General features: G+C 64.6%; 3 protein-coding genes across 4 annotated transcripts in view; 2 read left to right on the top strand and 1 right to left on the bottom strand.

Annotated features, from left to right (window-relative positions):
• MAP2K7 (mitogen-activated protein kinase kinase 7) overlaps nucleotides 1-5,694 on the top strand; it is a 69,027-nt gene extending 63,333 nt beyond the window's left edge. Inside the window, exons 15-22 of one of the 2 annotated variants that reach the window (XM_044994614.1) lie at nucleotides 482-607; nucleotides 1,830-1,989; nucleotides 2,296-2,440; nucleotides 2,950-3,139; nucleotides 3,567-3,748; nucleotides 4,079-4,240; nucleotides 4,614-4,703; nucleotides 5,082-5,694. In XM_044994614.1, coding sequence (XP_044850549.1) covers nucleotides 482-607; nucleotides 1,830-1,989; nucleotides 2,296-2,440; nucleotides 2,950-3,139; nucleotides 3,567-3,748; nucleotides 4,079-4,240; nucleotides 4,614-4,703; nucleotides 5,082-5,372 — 1,346 coding nt within the window. In that variant the 3' untranslated portion in view covers nucleotides 5,373-5,694. Of the gene's footprint in view, nucleotides 1-481; nucleotides 608-1,374; nucleotides 1,534-1,829; nucleotides 1,990-2,295; nucleotides 2,441-2,949; nucleotides 3,140-3,566; nucleotides 3,749-4,078; nucleotides 4,241-4,613; nucleotides 4,704-5,081 lie in introns of those variants that run through there. The other variant, XM_044994615.1, reaches the window with a different exon arrangement.
• Nucleotides 5,616-9,660, top strand: TGFBR3L (transforming growth factor beta receptor 3 like). The gene is made up of 7 exons (XM_044995222.1): nucleotides 5,616-5,621; nucleotides 5,685-6,128; nucleotides 6,736-6,874; nucleotides 7,097-7,185; nucleotides 7,475-7,585; nucleotides 8,863-9,166; nucleotides 9,527-9,660. Exons 1-7 carry the CDS (start codon nucleotides 5,616-5,618, stop codon nucleotides 9,658-9,660), a joined length of 1,227 nt encoding a protein of 408 aa, XP_044851157.1.
• LOC123353808 (zinc finger protein Gfi-1-like) lies at nucleotides 9,394-13,743 on the bottom strand. The gene is made up of 4 exons (XM_044995221.1): nucleotides 13,504-13,743; nucleotides 11,910-12,053; nucleotides 11,465-11,630; nucleotides 9,394-9,976 (listed from the first exon to the last, which is right to left on the bottom strand). Exons 1-4 carry the CDS (start codon nucleotides 13,741-13,743, stop codon nucleotides 9,762-9,764), a joined length of 765 nt encoding a protein of 254 aa, XP_044851156.1. The 3' UTR covers nucleotides 9,394-9,761.
• Nucleotides 13,744-16,699: the final 2,956 nt, after the last annotated feature.

Raw genomic sequence — 16,699 nt, 5'->3', positions numbered from 1 at the left:
CCTGCCCCGTTCCCTCTGCCCCACCCCCTCGCTTCCTGCCCTTCATCTTGTACTCCCACCCTGCCTCCTGCCCCTCCACTCTGCACCCCACAGCCTTGCCCCCTGCTCTGCCTCCCACATGCCTCCCTTCCAGTCTGTGCCCCATGCCCCCTCCTCCAGTCCTGTCCCCAGCGCCATAGTCCTGCTTCCTGTCCCGGCCACCCCCCATCCCAACCCCTTGGCCTGCGCCCCCACCACACCCCTTCCCCCAATCCTGCTGCCTCACCCCCTGCCCTCCCCCACAGTGTGCCCCCTCTCCTCTAGCCTCGCCTCCCACTCCCTGGTGCCCCAGCCCCTCAGCCAGCTACATGCCTGCCCGTGCCCCCCACACCTCCCCTCCCCTGCAGCCCCCACACCCTTCCCTGCGCCCCCAGCTCCATGGCCTTGGCCCCTCCCCTATGGGCCTGCAGCCCCTAATGCAGGGCCCTCTGCTCCCTCCCAGGTGAGCCTAGAACTGGGCCCAGCCCCCCCTGGCAGAGCCCCCATCTTCGTGCTCAGCTCCCCGGCGCCCGTGGTCTGGAGCCTCCAAACAGCCCAGGTGGCTCTTGGGGAGCAATGGACCTTCCAGGTGAGGGTGGTGGTGGCTGTGGGGCTTGGGTGTGGGGGGCTATGGAAGGGGAAGGTGGGAAAGGGGTGTAAAAGGGCTGGGAGGGGAAGACAGGGACATCAGGGCAGTTGGGGGAGGGTGGGGCAAGCAGTGAGGGTGGAGGAGGTATGGGAGGGTTGGGGCAGGTGGGGAGCGGAGCTGGCACAGGTGTGTGGGGGGAAGTGTGGGGCCAGCAATGGGGATTGGAGGAGGGGAGGGCTGTGGTGGATGTGGGGGGATGGAGGTAGCTGTGGCAGGGGCAGGTGAGCAGTGGGGGTGGTGGAGGGGTGGGAAGGGGGGGCTGGAGGTCACTTCTCTGGACTGGGGCTGGAGCAGGGTCTCTGGATGTGGGGCAGGGGATGGGGTGCAGAGGGGCAGGGTGGGGGATGGGGAATTGGGAGCTTTTGGAGGAAGAGGAGTTTGGTCCCAGGGGCAGTCAGAGGAGTGGGGTGGGTGGAGGGGGGCTGGATGGGGGAGGGGCTTTCAGGCCAAGGGGCAGCAGGGTTGGGGGGTTCTGGCCAGGGGCAGTGGGGGTGGGGGCACAGGTGGGAAGGCCGAGGTATTGATGGTTGGAGAATCCTCCCCCCGACAGTTACCCCTGGGTCTAGGAGATGTGAGGAACCCAGGAGTCCTGTGGGGGCTGGGAGCGATGGGGACCTGAGGTGGGAGTGAGGGGTTTGTGGCACCCCATCGGGGGATGGGATGTCCATTCTCCCTGCGACCCCTCACCCTTATGCCCCCCCTTACAGGTCTCCCCGGGGTCCAGAGTCTCGGCCCTTGGGGGTGTCACTGTCACTGAGACCCGGCTGCCCCAGACCCCCCGAGGGCTCCTGCGCTGGGCCCATGAGGAGCACGGCGGGGTCAGCTCCCTGGCTGCATATCGGGGTGTCAACATGGTCTATGTGCAGCTGGGAGACGGTATCGGGGGCTGGGAATTGGGCCCCCGTGTCAATGGGGGGAGGGGCTCCAGGGGATGTGGGGATCAGATCCTCATGTCAATGGGGGGAGGGGACGCAGGGGGCTTGGGATCAGACCCCATTTCAGTGGGGGAGGGGACCTCGGGCATTGGACCCAGCCCCATGTGCCCGAGGGAGGGAATCCCAGGGAGATGTTGGGGGATTTACCCCAGGAATCCCCCATTCCTTAAGGGACCTCCGGGGTTAACCCCCCAACCTCCCCAGCCCCTCTGCATTCTCGCTCCCAGATGGGGTCTCGCCAGGCGTCTGCAAACTTCGCAGGAACTTCCTCTCCCCGACCCACTTTGCCTCCGGCCTCCGACCACGGCCCCTGTGGGGCTGCCTGACCTCTGACCCCCCTTCAGACCCTGAAGTTCATGTCATCCTCTCCAAAGGAGCCAGGCCCCGGTACGAACCTTACATCAGAGCATCCTCCGGGGCTGGGATGGCGGGAGGCTGCGGGTCGGGATGGAGGGGCACCAGCAAAGCTGGAGCAGGGGGGAGCCCAGGGCTGGGATAACTGGAGGGGGGGCGCTACGCATCAGGATTGAGGGGGGCTGGGGGAGAGCCCACAGCAAGGACAGAGGGGGCTTTGGGTCGGGATAGAAGGGCACTGGCAGAGCTGGGGGGGGCCCTTCACCCCTTTTGCTGCTCAGCCCTATGGCAGGAAATGCCCAGCCCAGTTGATGGGGGCGGGTCCTGCTGTGTCTCCAGGCCCCCAGCCCATCTCACTGTGGAGCTCCAAGCGCCCGGAGGCTGCTGCTCCCCCCGGCGGGAGCTGATCGTGGTGCTGAAGAGTGAGGCGGCCACCAGCTGGCTGGTCCGAATCCCCCACCTGGCCGGGCGCCTGCGAGTCCTGGTAAGAGAAGGGCTCCCTGGGGACAGGAGAGGGGTTACAGGGCCAGGAACAGCCCCCCCATCCACAACCCCTCCATGCACATGCTCCCCTGTGACCCTTCCCTCCCCCCCTCCCAGTCTCTCCCCCCTGACCCTGACCCTTTGGCCTGCTGCCCCATGGCATCTTCTGAGCCATCATGACCTTTAACCTCTCATCTGGTTTCTCCTCTCGGACCCAGCCCCCTCTGGCCTGGTGTCCCCTGTTGCCAAGGTGAACCCAGGAGTCCTGGTGCCCAGCCCAGCTCCGCCGGTTCCAAGCTCCCTGGCTCCTGACTCAGTGGCTGGGGTGGAGCTGCCCCTCTCTGGAACTTCCCAGCCACTCCTTGCGCTGACACCTTGTTCACCTGGTGCTGCTCATTTGTATAGCGTTACCCATGATGCCCTGCTCCAGCCTCAGCCTGATCACCCTGAGCTGGAGCAGGGTCCAGGTTGGCCTTGGGCTCTGTCACTCTGCCCCCCATTTTCTTACAGGCATCCCACGAGGTCTCGGTCAGCGGCACAGAACCAGAACCGGACCTGGCTGTGAGCAGCAGCATGTCCCTGGGCCTGGCCTATGCCAGTGACCCCATGGCCTGGGCAATGGAGCAGGGACTGCCTGGGGTCACATCTTACACAGAGGCCGAGCAGGTGAACAGGTTCCTGGTCATTCTAGGGCTAGATGGTAGGTGACTCCTTAGGGGCAGGGAATGGGCACAGGGTGCAATGGCATGGGAGGGCCATTAGGGGGCCCACCTAACTCAGACCCTGCCCCACCTCCAGTGCGGGGGGAGCTGGGAGCTGCAGTTCTGCCCTGTGGCCCCCTCTCCCCAGACACAGACAGACCCTTGGTGGCCCCCAGTGGTGGGAGAGGCTCATGCCCCAGACGATGCCCTCAGGGCTGGCATGTCTGTCCCTCCCAGGGCACCATTACATCTAAAACCCCAGTGCCATGGTGAAAGGAGGGGCGGGGTGGGAATATGGGGACTAGGACACAGAGCTTGGCAGTTCTCAATCCAGCCAGCAGGGGGCAGACTTGCTCTCTCTCTCTCATGTCCCCTTACCCTGTTCCTTCTTCCTCTCTGCTCCCTCACTCTGTTTTCTCCTGCTAGGGGACGCCAAGGCCCCCCACCCCTCCATCCCGCTCCCCAGACCCGCCAAGATCTCCCCCATGGTCTGGGAGAGAAGCCGGGCAGCCCCAGGAGGTGGGAGAACTGTGAGGCTGGCGGGAGCTCTGTCTGTGGCGTGTCTGAGCGAGAGGGTGGCCATTTATGTCAACAAGGACATGCTCCAGGTGAGGAATCCCCTTGTATAAACAGTTCCTTGAGTGCAGCACTAGGGGGCGTGGTGCTGCAGGGAGTGTGGTGGGGGCTCAGTAGGGGGTGCTCTCCCCTCCCAGTCAGTGCTGGCCCCGGGGCGGCACTAGGGGGCGCTGTGCTGTGAGGAGTCGGGTGGGGGCTCAGCAGGGGGCGCTCTCCCCTTCCAGTCAGTGCTGGCCACGGGGCGGCACTAGGGGGCGCTGTGCTGCAGGGAGCAGGTGGAGGGCTCAGCAGGGGGCGCTCTCCCCTCCCAGTCAGTGCTGGCTGTATCAGTCTCATAGTCTCCCCCCACCTGCCTCGGCCAGGCTGCCAGACTCTCCCCAGCCCGAGTGACCCTGCGGGACCCCAGCTGTGCAGCCCAGTCCAATGGCACCCACTTCCTGCTGGAGTCCCCCCTGGCCGGCTGCGGCGCCCTGCGCATCCCGGCCCTGGACCCCACCTCGGGCGTCGGGCGGTACCAGAACGCGGTGAGCCGGGGGATAGGGGGCACAATGTGGGGCTGAGAGTGAATGGGGGGGGGGAGATGTGAAGTGAAAGAGTCTGGGGGTCTGCAAAGGGGCTAGAATGTTAGGGGAGTTGAGGGGAGCAGGACAGGGCCAATGGGGGCTGGAGAACAGGGTGACTCTGGGAGACTGGAACTGGGGAAGAGTGGGAGAAATGAGGACTGGGAAGGCTGAGGTTAATGGGAGGACTGGGGGAACTGGAATTCTGTGGGGCTGGGAGAATTGGTCCTGGCTCTGCCCCCACCATCCTGGGGCGCTGGGGTCTCGTCTGATGCTCCCATGTTTCTGATTGTGCCGGTTGCGCCCCACCCCTCCCCCCACTTTCCCCTCCCCCCAGGTGGTGCTCTGGGGCAGCGGGCCAGGGGCAGCGCCCGGGGGTCCCCCGCTCCCGGTGGGACAGGCTGAAGATAGCTCGGAGTCCATTGAGGTGGGCGAGGGGGGAGGGGAGGCGTCTTTGGCCAGGCGGTTCTGGCGCCGCTGTGGGGCGGGGCCCTCAGATCCTTTCAGTGGGGGAGGACCTGGGATTGGTGGGTTCCCTCCCAAACTATTGGGAGCAGCTCAAAGTGGGGGAGCACGCTGGGCCCGCTCCAAACCCCCTGAGCTGGGTTGGGGGTTCCTGGCTCCCAAGGGCTCCTGGCTCAGTGGGGACTGGGCAGCAGCTGTGGGGGGATGGAGAGTCTTGGCTGGGGAGGTGGCCTAGGGTTTGGGAAGACTGGGATAACTGGGGAGTCTCTGGGACTGGAGTTCTGAGGGCTGGTCCCCATGCCCCCTATCCCCCCCCACACCCTCTGCTTCTCTCCCACAGTTCTCCTGCTCCTCCCCAGCCCTGAGTGAGCCATCCCGCTCTGCTGAACCCATCCCGGATCTGCCCCTCCACCTGGGCCGTGTCTTGCTCAGCCTGGAGGTCTACAGCTCCGAGGCTTTCGCCAAGGCCCAGGGACCCTGCACGGTGCCGGCCAACAGCCGCGTCTTTGTGGAAGTAACTGGCGGGGAGGCACCATCCAGCCCCATGGCACTGGGATCCCCCTCCCCTCTGCCCCAGCAAGCCTGGGGCTTTGCCCAGGGCCACATCACCTACGGGAGGGCACATCTCTGAGGGGCTGCGCTAGCCAGGTTCCCCCCCCCCCACCAGGCTGGTTAACCTGCTGGAGCTGTGGGGTCCTGTCCCCCAGGCCTCTTCAAAACCCACAGGGGGATTGATCCAGGCTCTGGGGCAGGAGCTGTAGAGAAAATTACAGTATTAACCTGGCAGGAGGTGAGATTGGTGGTGTTAGAGCAGGGGGCAGGACTCCTGGGTTCTATCCCCAGTTCTGGGAGGGGAGCAGGATCAGGGATTAGAATGGGGGTGGGTAACAGGACTCCTGGGTTCTATCCCCAGTTCTGGGAGGGGAGCAGGATCAGGGATTAGAACGGGTGTGTGTGCCAGGACTCCTGGGTTCCAGGCTTGGGGGTGAATCATGTTTGTGGAGTGGGACCCAGCTGGCCTGAGGCATCCCATCCCCTCCTGAGCTCTCCCCAACCCTCTGTGCAGGCTGCTCTGGCTGCCTTCGATCCTCGGCTCAGCTTCAGCATCCGCCTCTGCTTCCTCTCGCCAAGCTCCTCCTCCTCGCTGGACTCACCCTACACCTTGGTGCGGGGGGGCTGCCCGGCCCACCCCGACGTCTCTCTGCACCCACCCCACAAGGGGGCTGCAGGCCCGGCCTTGCCCCCCGGCTCCCAGGAGCTGCAGCGCCTCAGCTTCCTGCTCCGGCCCCTCTACAACGACTCCATCCAATTCCTGCACTGCCGCCTGGCCCTCTGCACCCAGGAGCCCCAGGGCCAGGCTGGGGCCTATGGGGGCGCCCTCCCCAAGGTCTGTACCACGCTGCCGGATGGAATCCAGCCTGCTCCACTGTGTGTGGCTCTAGCCTGCAGGCCACCGGGGGGATAAAAGCCCAGCTACTGCTGCAGCAAAGGGGGGTCTCCTTTAGCTCAGGCGGCAGCGTGAACTGGCCCGTTCTATCCTGGCCTCCAGGGGTTGTGTCCCAGGCTGGATTTCTACCCTGGGCTGCAGGCAATGCTGGGAGCACCTGGAGGACAGGGGCTGAATCTCCCAGGCCAGTACGATGATCCCTGCTGGGGGGGAGGTGCCCCAGGGGGCCAACGCTGCAGGGGCTGCTCTGGGAGGAGAATGGAGTCTAGGCCCCCTGGCTTCCCATTCCCCTGGAGTCAGGACTCTTGGCCACAGTTGTGACCCCTGGCAAGCAGCTGGGGGTGGGGGGGCAGACGTTCTCTGGGACAAATCAGTGTCCATCTACACCAATTAGAACCAGCGTGGCTGGGCTCAGGAAGGGGGTGGGACCCCAGGGCTGGGACCAGTAGGGTGGAGGGAGGGGCTGGGGCTGGGATTGGGAAGGTTGGGGGAGGGGTGAGCATCCACTACTGGGAGGAGGTGCCTGTCTGAGCCTTGTCGGTTTCAGTGTGGGCCCCAGGCCGGGGCATGCCCCAGCAGCCGCGTGGGGGAGCCGGGCAGCGGGCGGTTCCAGCACACCTTCACCAAGCCCATCATCGTAACCGTGGGGCGCCTGGCCAGAGCCACCAAACCCACCCCAGGAACAGGTGAGACTTGGGACGGGCTGGGGCTGGTTATGGGAGCAGGCACAGAGACTGCAACACACCAAGGCCCTGACGCAATCGCCCTGCAGTGCAGCGCCCCCTAGCACTGGCCTGGGAACTGGGGTGAGCGCTGACTGCCAGGGGAGAGCGCCCCCTAGAGGAGATCAGGGGCTGTCTCCATCGGTCTCTCAAAGTGTTTCCGGCTTCCTTGTCCTCTCCCCGCAGATCCCTTTCCGGTGCCCTTTCCTCTGGCTGGCAGGAGGGGGAAGGCGCTGAAGGAGGCACCCCGGCCAGAGCAGGGAGAGACACCCCTGGTAAGAGATGCCCTCCTGATATCACCCCCCCCAAGCCACCTGGTGGCCCACTTGCTTTGCAAGCTGCAGAGAGCACATAGCTCCCCTGGGGTTCAGTGGGAACAGAGGGCATGCTGGGAAGCAGGATGCCTGGGTTCTATTCCCTGTTTGGGGGCGGGGGGGCTATTGGGTGAGAGCAGGGTGGAGGAGGAGTCTGGGAGCCTGGACTCCTAGGTTCCCCCACCCCAGCACTGGCTCTGCATCTGCTCCTGGGGGTGGCTGTGGGGCTCACTCTCCCCATTCCCCACAGCCCCCCTTCCCCAGGGCCTGGAGCTGCCCACCGTGGTGGGAATCGTCTTCTCAGCTTTCATCATCGGCGTCTCTCTCACTGGGGGGCTCTGGCTCATTCACTCCAGGACAGGTAGGAGTGGCCGTCGGTTGAGGTGGGGGTCAGGAGATGGATGGTGCCACCGTTGAACCAGTTGCTGCCCATACCTCCCCCCACCCCGCTGGACCAGTGGTTCCTTCCTAGCCAATACATTTGGGGGTGGGAGTGGGCTTGTCATGTGTCACATGCGTGTGTGTGTGTGTGGGGGGGGGGAACCAGGGGACTCCACAGGAATCCTTCTCTGTACCCCGGAGTCTAAAGCTACCAACATCCCCAGAGCCCCAGGGAAAAGCCCCCTTAGCTCTGGGAGGAGACGGGGGAGGGGGGTCTTGGAGCCAGAACTCCTGAGTTCTGTCCCAGCTCTGGGTGGGGAGTGGCACCTAGTGGGTTAGAGCAGGGAGGGGCTGAGGCCCAGGACTCCTGTGGGGCTAATGGTTTGAGCAGACAGAGTCAGGATGTCGAAGGGGTCCTGCTTCCTAGCCCCCATCCCAAAAACGCCCCTTGGCACTCTGCCATCCCCAGCCCTTTCTCCTAAGCTCTGCCAGCCCCATTCCTGGCCCCAGGATTCACACCAGGGCCTTTCCTTCTAGTGAAGCCTCCCCCAGGCGCTTGGTCTGTCTTGTGCCAAGTTCCACAGACAGCCTGCAGGACTCCCTGCCACGAGGTCTAAGGGCTTAGCTGGTGTCAAATAAAACTGGCTGTCTGTAGCTAATGAGTGGGGTGGCAAAGGCAGTGTGGGATGAATCCAGGCAGCAGATGACACTCAAAGGATGGGAGAGGCAGCGGATTCAGTCTTAATCCTTGTTCCTTGCTGTGAGCCAGTGGAACTCCTTGCCACAAGGGCTCTGTGAAGTTGGGAGTTTAGCAGGGTTCAGGGAGGGATTCGATGGTTCTACTGTGAATGAGAACAATCCGGAGACACCAGCATGGCTGCCAGGCATACCCCGGCGCACGGTTATGGGAGCAAGGGGGAGGGTTGGGAGTAGGGGACACACAGGGGGCAGGGTTGGGGGGAGGGGTGAACTGGGGCAGAGCAGGCACTAGGGACAGAAAAGAGAACGCTGCAGCTCAAGCCCCCTCAGGGGCTGCCTGGGAAATACCCCCCCTCCAGTGGAGGAAGGTGGTCCCGCAAGTATGGAGAAATCCCCCAGCCTGGGTGGGATTCCCTGCCGCAGGGTGGGACGTTGAGCCGTGTGGGATGAATTGAGCTGTGGTGTGTGGTGGAGCATGGGGGGTGGTGGTGGAATGGGAGCATGGGGTGGATGGGGGGGGGCGCCCCACTGACCCATCTATCTGTCTGCCTCTGGCAGCTCACAGGGGCCTCCCTGTCCGTGTTCTTGGGAATACGCTGGCACCAGCCCCACTGTCACCACCTGCAGGCGCCCGGCCCTGCGGCTCCCGGGATCAGCAGCCCATCGGACTCTGCTCAGCACAACCAGGGAGGCCACTCGGGGAAGGGCCTCTCCACTTGGCCCGAAGGGCCCCCTCCCTGTGACGGGCAGCCAGCGGGCGGCAGCCTCGCCCAGGCCGGAAGGGGCCCCGGGGCAGGCCGCGTGGCATCGGGGCTGTGGCTAGTGTTTGCGCTTTCAGGGTATAAATGTGACTGCAGAGGACGTGCCGGTGCTGCCTGTGTGTTATTGCTCGCGGTGTCGCTGCTGCCAGGGGCCCGGACACAGGCTGCTTTCCGCTCACGTCCTTTAATTCTCTGCCGGCAGCCGGGGGAGGGTTACAGCGACGGGCTGAGGAGCCCTCTCTGCTTACTGGGGCACAGGACAGATCTCAGCTCACCTCTCTCCCCTGCGGCTGGGTCGGGGGGTGCAGCCCACAGCTCACCCCTCTCTCTTCCCCAGCCCAGCCCCCCGGGGAGATGCTCATGCAGGGAGCCAGATGCAGTGAAGCCCCAGGGCAACCGGACTGGTGCTCCCCCCTCGCCCCAAACAGTGCCCCTGACTGTCCCACTGTGCCCACCTTCAGCCATGGGGGGACCCAGGGTCTGGCTGGCAAGAGGGGCCCACCAAGGGCAGGCAGCTGAGTCCTCCTGCCGGCTCCGTCACATGGTGGCTGTGGGCCCCCGCAGCACCTTCCAGGCGAGGGGGGGCGGGGCATGATGGCAGCTTGGGGGATGATCCAGGAGCCCCCTCAGCTCTGGGGTTTCTCCTCCACAGCTCCCCCTGCAGGCCGGGTGTCCCGGGCCCCGCCTGCCCGGCCCCTAGCGGAGGGCGCCCGGTGCCTGGCTGCCCCCGGGGCTGTGGAAGAGCCCGTGGGTCTCCTGGTGGCGCCGCAGGTCCACCTTGCGCTGGAAGCCCTTGGGGCACAGGGAGCAGGCGAAGGGCTTGTGCCCCGAGTGCTTGCGGCTGTGGGTGATGAGGTTGGAGCTCTGGCTGAAGGCTTTGCCGCACACCTGGCATTTGTGAGGCTTCTCACCTGCGGGGGGGCGGGGGGGAGAGGTTAGGGGTGGGGGCTGGGATCCCTCAGGGCGCAGCAGAGAGCCCCAGAACTCACTCAGGGAAGGACTGGAAGGACTCTAGAGTAGCAGGGCCCCCACCTACCCGGCCGGCCATGGGCCTAGGGCCCCAGACAGCCACGGGCCCAGGGCCCCCACCCACCCGGCCGGCCATGGGCCCAGCTCAGCCTGGATCTATGGTCATGGGGTCGATGCTTGCACCCCTGTGACCCCATTCACCTGCCATTCCCTGATCAGGCCACCAGGTGGTGCTGTGGCTCCATGGAGTTGCGCGGCGGCGGGACGGGAGGCTGGAGCAGGCGCGAGGGACCAGTTTGTCCAGGGCAGGACTTGGAGGCAAGTGCAGCAAATGTGCCGCTGTTCAGGCAGGCAGCAGATCCCGGCCCGCAGCCGCAGCCCCTGCAGTCCCGGCCCTGGGCTCTTGCCCCCCACCTCTGCCGGTGCCCCCCAATCCCGACCCGCAGCCCCTGCTGTCCCAGCCCTGGGCTCCCCCCACAACTCTGCCGGTGCCCCCCAATCCCAACCCACAGCCCTGGCCCTGGCCCTGAGCTCCCGCCAGCTCTGCCAGTGCCCCCCAGTCCCGACCCGCAGCCCCTGCAGTCCCGGCCCTGAGCTCCCGCCAGCTCTGCCAGTGCCCCCCAGTCCCGACCCGCAGCCCCTGCAGTCCCGGCCCTGGGCTCTTGCCCCCCACCTCTGCCGGTGCCCCCCAATCCCGACCCGCAGCCCCTGCTGTCCCAGCCCTGGGCTCCCCCCACAACTCTGCCGGTGCCCCCCAATCCCGACCCGCAGCCCTGGCCCTGAGCTCCCGCCAGCTCTGCCGGTGCCCCCCAGTCCCGACCCGCAGCCCCTGCAGTCCCGGCCCTGAGCTCCCGCCAGCTCTGCCGGTGCCCCCCAGTCCCGACCCGCAGCCCCTGCTGTCCCGGCCCTGAGCTCCCACCAGCTCTGCCGGTGCCCCCCAGTCCCGACCCGCAGCCCCTGCAGTCCCGGCCCTGGGCTCCCGCCAGCTCTGCCGGTGCCCCCCAGTCCCGACCCGCAGCCCCTGCTGTCCCGGCCCTGAGCTCCCACCAGCTCTGCCGGTGCCCCCCAGTCCCGACCCGCAGCCCCTGCAGTCCCGGCCCTGGGCTCCCGCCAGCTCTGCCAGTGCCCCCCAATCCCGACCTGCAGCCCCTGCAGTCCTGGCCCTGGGCTCCCGCCAGCTCTGCCAGTGCCCCCCAATCCCGACCCGCAGCCCCTGCTGTCCCGGCCCTGGGCTCCCGCCAGCTCTGCCAGTGCCCCCCAGTCCCGACCCGCAGCCCCTGCAGTCCCAGCCCTGGGCTCCCCCCACAACTCTGCCAGCGCCCCACAATCCTGACCTGCAGACCCTGCTGTCCTAGCTGTGAGGTCCCCCCCAAATCTCTGCCAATGCCCTGTCCTGAGGGTTGGGGGAGTCCGAGCCGGCTGCCCCTCACCTGTGTGGATGAAGGTGTGTTTCTTCATGTCGGATTTCTGGTGGAAGCGTTTCCCGCAGAAGGGGCAGGGGAAGGGGCGTGTGTCCGAGTGGATGAGCAGGTGTGTGGAGAGTGTGGACGAGCGCTTGAACTGCTTCCCGCAGATCCGGCAGGGGAAGCTCCTCACCTGCAGGGAGACCTGTCAGCTGGGGTCTGGGGGGGACGGGACGGGACAGGGGACTGCAGAACCCCCCGGCCTCCTCCAGTGGCCTCCCCCATAGAGCCCAGCCTTTTCACCCCAACCCCATGGCACCTTGCCAGGCCCCCTCAGTGTTAGCCCCATGGCTGCCCCCTGCCCAAATGGATGCTCATCCAGCCCCCCAAAGCCCCTCACTGCTGCAAAAGATCCACCTCTAAACCCCCATTTGTATATCACGTTCCACCCCACCCACCAGGCCTCACCCACCTCTGGCTTCCCTTTGCCCAGGCCGGGAGGGGCAGGCTGGTGCTGCAGGCCGCCCGGGTGGCCACACATCCCCCATGGGGCCACGTGGCTGCAGAGCGTTGAGCATTTCAGGTGGCTGCCGAGGCGCTGGGCTGCAGGGAGGCCCTGCGGGTGGGGACAGAAATGGGGTCAACATGGGGAGCCTGCCCCAAATGTACGGGCTGGAATTGGTGGTGGCCATGTAGGGCGGGGCTGAGACCTCCCCAAACTCATCACAGCAGTGACGGAACCCAGCCCGTCTGGTGCCTGGACGTTTGCTGGGGCCAGCCTGTGTCGCTTCCCTTTGTTCTACAGCCACCCGCTCGTGACACTGAGCGGGAAACCTCACAATTACCCCCCCCCCGCCCACCATCCGACACTGGGACAAGGGGCCAGCTGGGCAGCCCCTGGCAGGGACGGGGCTCGGTTAGCTACCAGCCCCCTCCACCCAAGCAGGGCAAGTTTCCACTACACAGCACGGCAGCACCGAGCGCCCCCTATGGAGACAGAGCCACCAACACTGGGCCCTGCACAGAGTGCGACACTCCCTGGTCACACGCTAAACAGACACAGGTTGGAAGGGTAAACTGAGGCTCAGAGCGGGAGGGGAAGAACTCACCCAAGCAGATCAGAGAACCCTGGTCCCCAAGTCCTAGTCTGGTGTTATGTCCACTAGGCCATGCTGTCTGCCTGCCCCAGAGACCCCCTCCCAGCTGTCCCCTCTGCTTACAGACCCCTAGCATCCTGTGGGGTGGGGCAGTTCGGCCACCACAATGCCAGCGGGGCCGGGAAATGGCACTGGGATGATACAGATGCACCGAGAAAGGGGCTCAGACCTGCCCCAAACTCATGACACTCACGGGGGCCACCACAGAGCCAGCAGCTGGGCTCAGCTCACAGCCCCAAGCCAACCCCCTGAGTGCGAGCAGGGCTTCGGCTGTCGGACTCAGTGGGGTCAGAGCTGGCCCTGCTGGGGTGAAAGGCTTGTGCTGCATTTGCTCTGATGGGGCCACAGCTGAGGCCTCACCCGCTGACCCCCCAGGTGCATCATTGAGCCAAGGGTGCTGGGTATCGGGCCCCCGATGGGTCACCCCCTGTGCCCCCAGTGACAGTGCCCCATAGGCCAGGTGATACTGCACACAGATGGCAGGAGCGGCTGGGCAGCTTGGTAAATGTGCCCCAGGGCAGTGCCAGAGCCTGGCATATGGGGCAGCGCAGCCCCACACTGGGAAGCACCAGGCTGGGTGCGGGGAGAGGGCTTCACTCAGCTCTGTTTAAAGGTGGGGGCTGGGAACGGGACATGGGGCCTTGCCCCTCTAGGGGGCGCTGGATCTGATCCTGCCCTGGCAGGCAGTGGCGCCCGCGTGAAGTGAGGAGGGAAGGATTCTCCGTCCAGTTCCCAGGGGCAGGAGCCTCCGAACAGCCCCATTGCTGGCAGCCTTGAGGGGAGGCCAAGCGCTGGAGGGGGATGGAGCTCCCGGAGCTCGATCACGCAGGGAGGCCTCAGCTCCCAGGGTCAGCAGGGCGAGGGGCTCAGCCCAGTCCCTTTTGCTGGGGGGGGGAGGGGGGGCGTTACCTTTTCACAGCAGCTGCACCTGTGTGGTGGCTTGGAGAAGAGCAGGAGAGATCCCAGGAGGCCAGAGGTCCCCTCGGCGTCCCCGCCCAGCTCCCTCCCGGAGCCCAGCGCCGGCGGCAGGACACTCTGCACCAGGTGCTGCAGCTCAGGGCTGCGGTAGCTGCTCCAGAAGGGCTTGAACGACACGTCTAGGGGGCTGCTCACGCCTACGGCGAAACAGCAAGTGGGGAACTGGGACATGGGGCCTTTCCCCTCCAGGGGGCGCTGGCTCCGGCTGGCTCAGGGGCCCAGCGATTGGGACATGGGGCCTTTCCCCTCCAGGGGGCGCCGGCTCCGGCTGGCTCAGGGGCCCAGCGATTGGGACATGGGGCCTTTCCCCTCCAGGGGGCGCCGGCTCCGGCTGGCTCAGGGGCCCAGCGATTGAGACATGGGGCCTTTCCCCTCCGTGGGGCGCCGGCTCCGGCTGGCTCAGGGGGCCAGCGATTGGGACATGGGGCCTTTCCCCTCCAGGGGGCGCCAGCTCCGGCTGGTTCAGGGGGCCAGCGATTGGGACATGGAGCCTTTCCCCTCCGTGGGGCACCGGCTCTGATCGGATCTGGCCCCAGGGGCTGGCTGGCTCCGAGGGTGGGGAACGGGACACGGGTAGTTGTCATTGTGTAAAATGAGGTTGGTGGGTCTCAGTCCAGTTCCGAGTGGGGCACGTGCCCCCATCACAGAACTGGCCACCTGCCTGCCACTGCCCCCCAGGGGCAAGTTCAGACAGGGTGGGGAGGGGCATGGAACTTGCCCCTGGAGAGGGAGGCTGGGAGGTTGGGAGTGATGGGCTGGTGTGGGACTGGGAGGGGCTCCCCCCGGAGGAGCATGGGGCTGGTGGGGGGTTACCTGGCAGGGGCCGACAGGCCCAGCTCCGGCTGAAGTCCGTCTTGGCGGGGGGGCTGCGCTGCGGCTGGCTGGCTGCCCCCTCCCCATCCTGCACCCCACAGCTTTCCAAGGCCCTGGGATGGGCTCTGCTCCCTTCCTCTGCCCCCTGCCCCAGCTCGGGGGGCTGGGCCGGCGCCGGCCCTGCTCGGGGCGCTTCCCAGGCTGGGTCTGGAAGAAGGATTTGCTGGTGAGATTCCCTGAGCCTCCCCTCCACCCCCAACCTTGGGCTGGGCAGGGCAGGCGAACCCCCGGCCTCCAGGTGAGATCATGGGGGTGTTTGGGGGGGTTCTCTCCATGTTCACCCAGCCCCACCCTTCCCATTCCCTGCCCCTCCCTTGCTCTCCAGTAGAGGGCGACCTTCTCCCCTTGCCTGCCCCCTCCCCCGCATTCTCCCTTTGCGGGTACTTTCCCCTCACCTGCTGCCCCAGCTCACCCCTTCCCCCACCCCTCCACTCACCGCCAAGACCCTCCGGTCGCTGCCCTGGGTGGTTTGGGCCCCTCTTGCTTCTCACCAGGAAGGAGCGCGGCATCCTGGCAGCTGCGGGATGGGGAGAGGCGGCATCACTATGTAGCCGACCCAGCCCCTGCCCCATGGGGCCTGCGGCGGGCGCTGAGCCAGTGGGGAATGGCCCGGACCAGCCTAACCTGTCGCTGGTCTGTAGCAGGTCCCAGTAGGGGCAAGTCGCTAAGTGACCCCTCCCGTCCCCTGCCCCTCAGTCATTCTCCTCTGCAGACGGGACTGGGGTCAGGACTCCTGGGCTCAGTTCCCAGCTCTGGGAGGGGAGTGTGGTCTCATGGTTTGAGAGGGGGTGGGGAAGGACGGGGGGTCAGGACTCCTGGGTTCTGCCTGTCTCTCACTTGCTGTGTGACCTTGAGCCAGTCCCTTCCCCTCTCTGTGCCTCAACTGCCCCTTCTGTTCATTAACATCTGTGACATCTGTGACATCATTCTCAAGACTACAGTACCCACACGAGGAAATAAGGAAACAGATCAACAGAGCCAGACGTGTACCCAGAAGCCTCCTACTGGAAGACAAACCCAAGAAAGAAACCAACAGGACTCCACTGGCCATCACATACAGTCCCCAGCTAAAACCCCTACAACGCATCATCAGGGATCTACAACCCATCCTGGACAATGATCCCACACTTTCACAGGCCTTGGGTGGCAGACCAGTTCTCGCCCACAGACAACCTGCCAACCTGAAGCATATTCTCACCAGCAACTGCACACCGCACCATAGTAACTCTAGCTCAGGAACCAATCCATGCAACAAACCTCGATGCCAACTCTGCCCACATATCTACACCAGCAACACCATCACAGGACCAAACCAGATCAGCCACAACATCACCGGTTCATTCACCTGCACTTCCACCAATGTAATATATGCCATCATATGCCAGCAATGCCCCTCTGCTATGTACATCGGCCAAACTGGACAGTCTCTAAGGAAAAGGATAAATGGACACAAATCAGACATTAGGAATGGCAATATACAAAAACCTGTAGGAGAACACTTCAACCTCCCTGGCCACACAATAGCAGATCTTAAGGTGGCCATCCTACAGCAAAAAAACTTTAGGACCAGACTTCAAAGAGAAACTGCTGAGCTCCAGTTCATCTGCAAATTTGACACCATCAGCTCAGGACTAAACAAAGACTGTGAATGGCTTGCCAATTACAGAACCAGTTTCTCCTCCCTTGGTTTTCACACCTCAACTGCTAGAACAGGGCCTCATCCACCCTGATTGATCTAACCTCGTTATCTCTAGCTTGCTTCTTGCTTGCTTATATATACCTGCCCCAGGAAATTTCCACCACTTGCATCTGAAGAAGTGGGTATTCACCCACGAAAGCTCATGCTGCAAAACGTCTGTTAGTCTATAAGGTGCCACAGGATTCTTTGCTGCTTCTACAGAACCAGACTAACACGGCTACCCCTCTGATCTGTGACATGCTTCACTTCAGAGCTCCAGACGCCCTTTCCTGCCCTGAACCTGACAGTACTGAGGGGAGGGACCAGGCTTTGAATTTGTTTGTACAGCCCCATGCACAAGGGTGCCCGATAAACCATGGGGCTGACGAGCCTGTCCCAGGAACAATCAGATGCCACCTCACACCATTCAGGGTTAGTCATAATGACACCTGCCTGGCCCACGGAGAGGCAGGTCAGGGTATCCCAGTTAACGGATGGTGAAGAAACCTGTTGTGAGATCAGGCAGCAAGACAGTGCCAAAACTGATACTGGAACCTATGAGTCCTGACTCCCAGC

Source organism: Mauremys mutica, chromosome 20 (genome assembly GCF_020497125.1).
Source record: "Mauremys mutica isolate MM-2020 ecotype Southern chromosome 20, ASM2049712v1, whole genome shotgun sequence".
Lineage (NCBI taxonomy): Eukaryota > Metazoa > Chordata > Testudines > Geoemydidae > Mauremys > Mauremys mutica.
This window is presented reverse-complemented; position numbering and strand designations above follow the sequence as displayed.